The sequence below is a fragment of the Drosophila serrata genome, unplaced genomic scaffold, assembly GCF_035046125.1.
Source record: "Drosophila serrata isolate PLE 108 unplaced genomic scaffold, ASM3504612v1 contig_269, whole genome shotgun sequence".
Taxonomy (NCBI): Eukaryota; Metazoa; Arthropoda; class Insecta; order Diptera; family Drosophilidae; genus Drosophila; species Drosophila serrata.
In genome coordinates this window covers 359,442-368,794 of record NW_028257167.1, presented here as the reverse complement: position 1 = coordinate 368,794, position 9,353 = coordinate 359,442, and the positions used below count along the sequence as shown (strand labels likewise).

The following is a 9,353-nucleotide window of genomic DNA, read 5'->3' as shown; positions in this document are numbered from 1 at the left end:
TTTCTACTAGTCCCTACTCTTTAGCATATTTCCCTTAGCATATTTTTATTTGTAGCATTTATAAGTGAATAAATGCGCGCATTTAAATGCCACTTCCCTGGGTCTGGCCCAGTCCAGCCAGGGAATCATCGTATCCTCTCGCAGGCTCATTACGTATGCAGTGGAAATGTTTTTTTATTTTCCAGCTCCTCTCCTCAGCTCCGCTGCTCAGCATTTTATGCACGTCTTGCCAATTTATAAATCATTTTTGTTTGTCTGTTTGCATTTAGCCTGTTTGCTGCCGTCTGCCGTCGTCGTAGAGCTTGCTTGGACGTGGCCGGCTACGTGGCGTATACGTAATGCCCCGGCACTTGCATATGTTCGTTTAGTTTTATTCCCGGCCACTTTAGCAGCTATTTCAGCCTATACATTATGATTTATTTTAATCGTGATGCTAAATGATTTTTTCTTTGCTTGTTTTGCTGAAGCTCATCTTTCACTTTTATGACCTCTGACAAAATTATTTTCCTGTATATTCGCAAGGATTTCAATAAAACTCATGCACTAATAAATCAAATGTGGAGGCTGCTCATTACCATGGCAAAGTTTTTAGGGCGGAGGAAGCAAAGCAAAGCAAAGGTGAATCTTGTAGATACTCACTCAAATTCACAGATACAACATGAATTGCAGAGGTACATCCGTAGAGGGGGCGGAACTTTGCCGGGTTTTGTATTTTGACGAATTTTCGTCCAGACTAAAAGCATTTCCGTGTCTCAGTATTAGATTTTCGTGTTATTTTATTGAATTGTTTCGTTTCTTTTGAACACAAGAACAAAACGACAGAGCGAACAGAGCAGAGCGAAAAGCATCCTTCAAATATGATTCTTTGCCTCATTTTGGTTCATTCGCCCGGCAAATGACCCGCATATGTCTCACCGGAGACCGAAGCTCTGGACTTTTCGGGATAACGTCCGTCTTGAAGTACATCGCATAACACGCAACACTTGAGCGGACACATCCGACTGGATTTCCATCTTCTTGAATCCCGAAACAGCTGTCGGAGAGGGTCAGGAGTTGGTCAGTGGTGGTATTTCAATGGTGTTTCGATGGTCATGGTGCCACAAGTGCGCTTGTTGTCCGCTTGTTGCGCACTGAATTATTTATTAGGCATGTGTTCTCCTGTTTTTGCACTAAGTGTCATTTTGTTGGCCAACAAAATTTGCCTTGTTCCGTTCGGTTCTTGTGCTGTGTTGTGTTGTGTTGCGTTGTGTGTGTCCTGCCCCACGAAATCTCCACTTCATTCTGCTCCTCCGGCAGACAAAGTGTGTCAAAGTGTTTGAATATTTTATAAAGTACAAATAAAATAAGGCAAAAGCACAGAGTCTTGGAAATACACAAAAAAAAATTGATTTAAGGTTGAGCTCTGCTCTGTGCTGTTTGTAATTAATCTTGAGATTTGCATAATTTGATTGCAGCTGAAACAGCATATCTAGCATATTCTGTAAGGAAAATGTAATACTAGTGCCAAGGTATTTGAATTTTGTTTTGCCAATTCTGTAGCTCCTTCGATTTGATTTTTTTGATTGCGAGCCAAGAATACATTCCCACAGTTGCCCCGAAAAAATGTGCAAAATTTGCACTCCTCCAAAGATTTCATATTCGAGCTCAAGCCCAAAAAAACCGAACTGGAGCGCAGGCACAGGAATGCAATCAATTTGCAAATTTTCGCTACTTTGCCGCGTTTGCAAATGTTCGAGTATTTGGCCCCTTAGCAGTTTTTTCTTGGTAAGGAGAATGCATACATATTCCCTTATATTTTTTGTTTTTTTTTTTTGTTACCATTCCGCTCCTATTATTTTCCCCATCGCATCGCCATTTATTTTGTGTTATTTCTGCACTTGGCTGCTTGTCTGGCGCGCATCGAACACTGAGCCTTAGCCTGTCTATCTGTCTTTGATAATGCACTGGGAAAAATAATTTAAGAGAAGAGTTTCTTGAAGAAATATAGTAAGCTTAGGTTGGCTCTTTAGTTTGGTGCTCCGAGCAGAAACGATAATGTGTAATAAACCCTGAATAAATAGCTCCAACTTTATCGAAGTCATGCAATACTTTCTGTGAAATATATTACTTATATAAATGAGCAATTTTTATTTTATTAATATTATTCTTATAGAAAAAGTTTACATTTTTGTCCAGTGCCTTAGCTTTCCCTATTACAGCAGCCCTGCTTTTTGTTCCTTGGGGAAGCGAGTTATGCAAATGCAGCTCCTTGGAGTCCTGGTCCATGTTTTGTTGCATTCGGTGGGGGCCAAAAGGTACTGGCTTTTTTTGGCAAATGGCACAAAAATAGTTTGCAGTCCGACGGAGCAATCGAAGCCATCAAAAAGGGCTCACTGATCATTGGCCCAGTCCCGGGTCGAGAGTGTGTGTGTGGGTGAAAATGCACTAATGAAAACTAGAACTGGGATTTCGTACTTCTTCCCTCGAATACCTCAATATATGCATGACTTTCTTTTTAGTCGTCTTAGTGCTTTTTTTTATTCAGCAGGTCGTACATTTTTCCCCTACATTTGCCATGTGCCATGTGTAAAATCGACAAATAATGGATGCCTCTCTCTCTCTGGCGCTGGCAAAGCGCATTTGAATATCAATTCAATTGAATTCTTTGTGGTGTGGCTTCTGCTGATTCTCCGTCTCCAGCTGAGGATGCATATCTCCTTGTGGCCGTGGCTTCTTCCTTTGGCATCCTAGCAATATACATTCCCCACAGCGTTATGCAAAGGAATTCGCAATGTGTAAATGGCAGCGAGTGTGTCTGTGTGTGTGTGAGTGTGTGTGTATTCACCACCTTATGCGCAATAAATTGCAGCGAAAAATGTAGCATACTTCCAGGCCACATCGACAGGAATTTCTTCTTCACTTTAAGTAGATTTTTTGTTCTTATTTCCGTCCTTGGCCATTGTCAGGCAATTAACGCAATCACTTTAAGAGAAAATTGTTAAATGCAGTTTTATTTCATATTCACCCCTTTTGAATATAGCTAAAGATAATCTTTTACGCTGAGAGGATAAGCTGTTAAATGGATTTTCATACTAAAGCCCATAGAGAAAATTGTCATTAATTAGCGCCGTGCACTTACTATTAGCTTCTATATTAGCCTGGCTTTCTATATATATATGCCTTCCATATGTGTACATATATATACATATATTTGAAATAAATTATTCTGCTCACTCATCAGCATTTTGCGCTGTTATAAACACGTTTTTAATTAAAATTGCAAAAACAGGCAAAACATAGATGCGGCAATAAAAGCAAACCCGAGCCGACATACGCGTGTGTGTGTGTGTGTGTATGAGACTGGGGACTGGGGGTGAAATATAAAAAAAAATATGATGGCAGCAACTTCAATTAGCACAAAATAAAAGGCAATTCCAAGTAGAACAAAGCCGGCAGCGGCAACAAAGTCACAAATAGACAGAGACCCACTTACCCCAGGAGATGGGGGACCAAGGATATGGGGGACCAGAGAGATGGGGACAAAGGAGCAATGACTACTGGAGCAGACAAAGAGGCGCAACAGTTTTAGCAATAAAATGGCAAACACGTAATGATTGCCGCCTGATAAATGTGCGTGCAACAAGGGCCAGGCACAGTTCTCTACAGAGGGAAAAATACTACTATTTTACATAGAAATTTTAAGTAAAATTCTCAGTCAAGAGCATTTAATTTTAATTAAATAAAGTATTGCTTATAATCATAATTGTTTTTAGTGATTAATGTGAAAATTAGCATTTTAAGAATATAAATTTTTAAAAAGTTATCAAAGTTCAAGGTCTATAACGAATTAACCTATGTCAAGCCAAGATATTCTTGGGAAAATCTTAATAAATTAAGACGTTTTTTTTTTTTAATTAGAGCGTCTTTTCATGTCCTTCTTCCTTTTATTAAGAAGATTTAAAAACACAAATAGTTTCTTACAAAAACTCTATCAATGAAAAGGTATTTTTATTTAAATTGTTTTCTTCAAGCTTGATAGACGAAAGGTTTAAATATTATTTAAATTTTAAAAATATTTCAAAACAAAATCAGTTATATTCACAAAATGCAAACAAAACACGACTATAAATAAAATTTTCATTTTGATCCTTCTAGGCTTAGTATTCCTTTATTTTGTTGTTTTTGTCATTACTATTTTCCTAAGTCAATCTTTAACCTTTCCCTTTGGAATATTTTGATGTCACACTCTCCAGCATATATTTCTATCTCTATATATATCTATATTATTATATAATATTTTTCTTAGCACATTTTCCTTTCTGTACTTAGAAGTGTACACAATACAGTATATATAGTACATGCCTCATATCATCGACCTTCAACGTATTTGCACCATATTAATGAACTGGCAAGAGCCCGCATCGCGTATACGCCCCGTTTGCCACCACCAATCCCCCGCATTCATTACGTTTCACTCTCGGTTTTGCTATTCAGGCATCGTTTCTCTCCTGAATGTGATATTAAATGTGAAATAAATACATATATGTACATATAGCCTACACCATCGTCTCGTATAAAAGCATTGCCACTTAGCGGCAGCAGGTTATACAAATTGAATCAAAAAGAAATTGTTTACAATTTATGCCTGCTTTCAAATCACGAAGAGAATGAAATACAAATTCTATTCAAATGAATGTCAAATGTGTGTGTGTCCCAGTGTGTGATTGTGTGGAAATTTGCAACATTTTAGCCCCTCACGTGCCAGGAATGAATTCACACAGAGTATGTGAGTGTATGTGGCCAAGGCATCGGAATTGTCCTCACGTCTAGACATAATTTCTTCAATCATTTATTACCTAATTAAGTGGAAGTATAAATGCCAAACTCAGCATGCCAATGGGCGTGGCAGGTCAAAGGGGAGGCAGACTCGATGGTGGAAAAGAAAAAGCAAAGCTTTCTCTCTCGGCTCGTGTTATTTTCATTCTCTTCTGGGCCACCGCCTTTTGTATGCGAATTAACTGGCAAAATTCCAATGATTGACCTTAGTCTTTGTTGTTCAAGCTGGGGGGGTGTGTTTCTGTGGGTGTTGTGGGTGTGTGGAGTGCATTCGAGTGGTTCCCAGGGAACTTGAGTTTAAGCCATGAAACGGCGTTGCCTTGAGCAAGTGTCTTTGTCTTCGGCTCATCTTTTGTTCCCCACAACCATATACAAAGGCATTGTGTGGTTGGCTTTTCTTTTCAGCCAAGTCAGTTCATTTTGCTTTTTCTGCTGCCGCCTTTTTGCCCTTGTTTGTTGTTTTTCTTCTGCCACTAAGAGTGTGTGTGTGAGTGTGTGTATGGTTGTGTTTGTTTGCTTGCCGCTCAAGAAGGACTTCTCCTTATTGCGCGCTGTCTTTGTAGTTTTGTACCCCCAATATCTCTTCCAGGGCACTCCCATGGCATTGTATTGTATTGTATCCGTGGCTTTGTTCCCTTCGATAGTGTCACATACTTAGTTGCCGATCGCTTCGAGGCGTTTTGGGGGTCAATAATGAAGTGCGCATCGCGAGTCATGTGACCCAGAAAGATTTCAAACTGAACAGTTGAAGAAAACAGGAGAAATAAAAGGATAATAAACAATTAGGTTACTAAAATCAGTAAGGGTTTGAAATACCCTTAACAAGGTGTCTAATAATGTGAAATATAATTATATAGATATGATGGCTGATTAATTCTTTATGATGTATTATTTCTATGTATGCGTTTCGACACTTTAAAGATGAATTAAAAGGATATTAAACAATTAAGTAACCAATATCCCATGGAGTTTAAAACCACCTAAATAAAAGATGCCTAAAAGTATGGTATATAATTTCAAAGATACAAAAGCTAATCACTACTTATTAAAGAGAGATTCATAAGACTTAGCTTTATGCTTTTACTTACCTATTCAAAAGTCATAAAAAATAAAGTCTCACGGATCTTTACTGTCTATATTTTTTGTTATTTTGCATTTCTTTATTTTCTGCTGTTTGTTTTTCTTTGTTTGTTTTACTTACATTGTTCATGTTCTTTGTGTTTATTACAAATATGCCATTCGCTTTTGGTTTATTCCATAGTGTTTTTTCCTTGTTTATATTTAATTTTAACGTTATTCATGTACCTCAATTCGGTTGTTGTTTTTCTTTTTGTATACGTTAACATAAAGCCCACATACTTACATACACACTCAATCGTATGCTTTTCCCTAACATATCGTATATTTATTTATTTATTTATAGTTATTAATTTATCGTTTACTGCTTAGGTTTCAACTTACAGCTTTAAACTTGAAGTGCTCCTTTCTTGAATTCCCCATGCATAATTTTCAATGGTTTTTCTTTCCCTCCCTCCGCCTTACGTTTATTTTTTTGCTATTTATGCCTTTTGTGATTTTGCTATCCTGGAATTTATACGTATCCTTGCTACAGATTGCTATTTTAGTATGCTAGTTTTTCCTTTTTGCCCTTTTTGCCTGCTTTTTACATTAATGCGATGACTATTTTGTAATTTTCTTCATTTCCCTTTCGTTTTTCATCATTCTTTAACGGTACTTTACATTGTAGCTACGCTTTGTCCGCACCCATTGGAGGGCGAGTGATGTATATAGAGATGATTGAGGGGGGATCTGGGATTCAAGGATGAAACAATACACTCGACTTGTCCCCGGTCACTGATATGGGGTCCGAAAATATATAACGACTTAGTTGCTGCTTCAGTTGGCCATAAAAACGATGCGGATTGGTTAGCAAAATGAAACTGAATTTCAATAGCCCGAAACAATTTTCACTAATTTCCCCTATTTCCTAAGGATACACGAGCTGCTCGATAGTTTAGTTTTGCCTTAAATTCGTCTAATATTTAGCTAGATGATATTTCTCAAGCAGGTTTCCCCAAAAGAAATTGACTTTACAAACACACTTTCTGCTGCTGCTGTTTTTTAGATTTAAGTTAAAGCGTTGCTTTCTCTAGACACTATTAAAGTAGTTTTTTCAATGCTCTCTAACGTTTATAACTTTACGCATACGTATATATTTATTAATAATTATTATATATATTTATATTTATTTTTGGGGTATATTTTCTTTGACTTAGATATGCTGCGGTTAGTTTTTTAATTCGTGTCAACAGTGTTATAATTTGCAAGGATATTTGATAGAGTGATATTGTTTAACCCATCGGTGTGTATATTACATTATCTTTTGTCTAACTGAAGCGTAGGTTTTGGGTTCATTGCCAGATATCGTATAGGTATAGGTAAGGTATAGGTATAGGTATAGGTATTTCGTATATATATATATATTTCCTTTTCTTTTTTTCTATGTGTATAAACATAATACATATCGCCGAGTATATGCATTAAGGAAGACATTTTTTCATGATTGTGACCATTCTCAATACGTGCACATTTTACACTGCTACAAATTTCTCATCTTCTTTTCGGTTCAAAATGGTCAAGCTTAGGCTTAAAGTGTGTGTGTGAGTGTGTTGTGTGTGTATGCATCCAAACACTCCATTAATATTCATAGATTTTCCATTCACTCAGGTGTTGTTTTTCTTCCCTTTCCTACTATTTACAATAGTTTCTAGTTTACATATTTTCTTTAAGGCTCAACTAAAGTCTCGTTCCATACACACTTTAACTTAGTTACTTTGACTAACTTGCATTTGAGATCTCGTACCATATTCCATAGGGGGTTTGTAGGCTTGTATTTACTTGTTTTGTATATCGTTGTAAATATTATGTATAGTTTTGTTTTTAGTTTTTTGGTATAAAGAATTATATATACAAAAGATTCGAGAAGAATTTTCGTGTAAAACTCGTTTAGGTGTTCATATTGATATGTACTGTTAGTATTTATTTACGTCAATTGAGGAGTACAAAGTGGTAGGAGCAGGTTGGAATATGTACAGCGAACTGAACAAAGGGATACATATATATATATTTTGTATATATATATATTATATAGCAATGAAACCTGTTGAAACGAGGCGAGGTTGAGGTCGTCCGTGGCTGCCCCGTGGAACAATGCAGAAATGCAGAACGCATAATTGATAATGAAACCGTAATTGTTTTCCCGCCTCCGAATGAAACGGTGAAACTATGAAATAAATTAACAATACCGATTTGCATAAGAGTGTTAAACGAGTGAGTTTTCGCATTCGCTTGCCCCGACACTTATTTGTTTGTCCCGTCAAAAGGTCGAGTCGTATTAAAATGTAATTAAAAATCAAAAGAGAGAAAGCGCCGTCATATCCGAGGGATCCATACACTGGCGTAAGCGTTGTTAAGGCGTTTAATAATTTCCCATTTTTAATTGAGGCAGCCAAGAACTTGAAAGAGCTTAAACAGCAAACAATGAGAGGGTCTTAATGTGTGTGTTGTGTGTATAATGTGTGTGTGTGGACAGAAATATATATATTGTTTACCGTATAAAACTCTAGCTACGGATAGTACTTAATGGCTGCTTAATACTTGCTTCTATATACACACATCTCCTCACATGTCAAATCCAACTATTGAGTTTGCTAACAGTATTATTATGTAGACAGCAGTTTTTCCGTTTTCACATTAAATGATAGATTAATCTAGTGTCGAGTTCTATAGTATATGCATATGTCCTATATAAGTTTCTGTATATATATCCCGCAAATCCACACATACATACGTTCGTATCAAAAGGGACAGCACAAACATTGTCAAAGGGTCAACAACAAAGCTTCACAATAATCGCAGCTAAAAAACACAGAACTAGCCCCTAAATGTATACAACACAGTATTACGATTATGCTATTCCATGGCCATGGGAGGCACCATATCATTATGGTTTATAGTTTATAGTTATAGCTATCGTTATCGTTATCCTTCCCCCACCAAGTATCTACTACGTACAGTTATGCAATTGTCCTTGCCTCAATCCTTCAGCTATGCGGCTGTCATGTCCACATCGCCACATCGCTCACACACAACGCTGTCCAGCTGGAGAAGTAAGCGGCCACCGCCAGCATCATCACATAGAGCAGCCGGTGGCATCCACCGTCGCTGGCAAACTGACAGACGGAACCGTGTCCACTCCGTGCCGCCGCACTCGTACTCTCCGGCCAAATGACCTCGACTTCGGACATTTTGAAAATGCTGAGCAAACGGTGGGATTGAAGCTCGCTGTGCTCGCTATTGATTTGATGACTGATGGTCTTCAGTATCGCGGTGCACTCGTCCTGCAGGCAGATAGATAAGCAGCCAAAGTCGTCGATTGGATTATTTTCGGGAGGGGAAATTGATTTTTAGTAAATCGGTGTATTGAACAGAGAGGGAAAAGGTATAAAGTATTCATTTAAATCAAAATTCTAGAGAGT

At 37.5% G+C, this 9,353-nt stretch overlaps 1 protein-coding gene across 11 annotated transcripts in view; it reads right to left on the bottom strand.

The window, feature by feature from the left end:
- Positions 1-5,940: 5,940 nt before the first annotated feature.
- Positions 5,941-9,353, bottom strand: part of Gfrl (Glial cell line-derived neurotrophic family receptor-like) — a 119,486-nt gene continuing 116,073 nt past the window's right edge. For all 11 annotated transcript variants that reach the window (XM_086833081.1, XM_086833083.1, XM_086833085.1 and 8 more), the window contains one exon: positions 5,941-9,215. In XM_086833081.1, the coding sequence (XP_086689207.1) occupies positions 8,934-9,215 (282 nt within the window). In that variant the 3' untranslated portion in view covers positions 5,941-8,933. The remainder of the gene's footprint in view (positions 9,216-9,353) is intronic.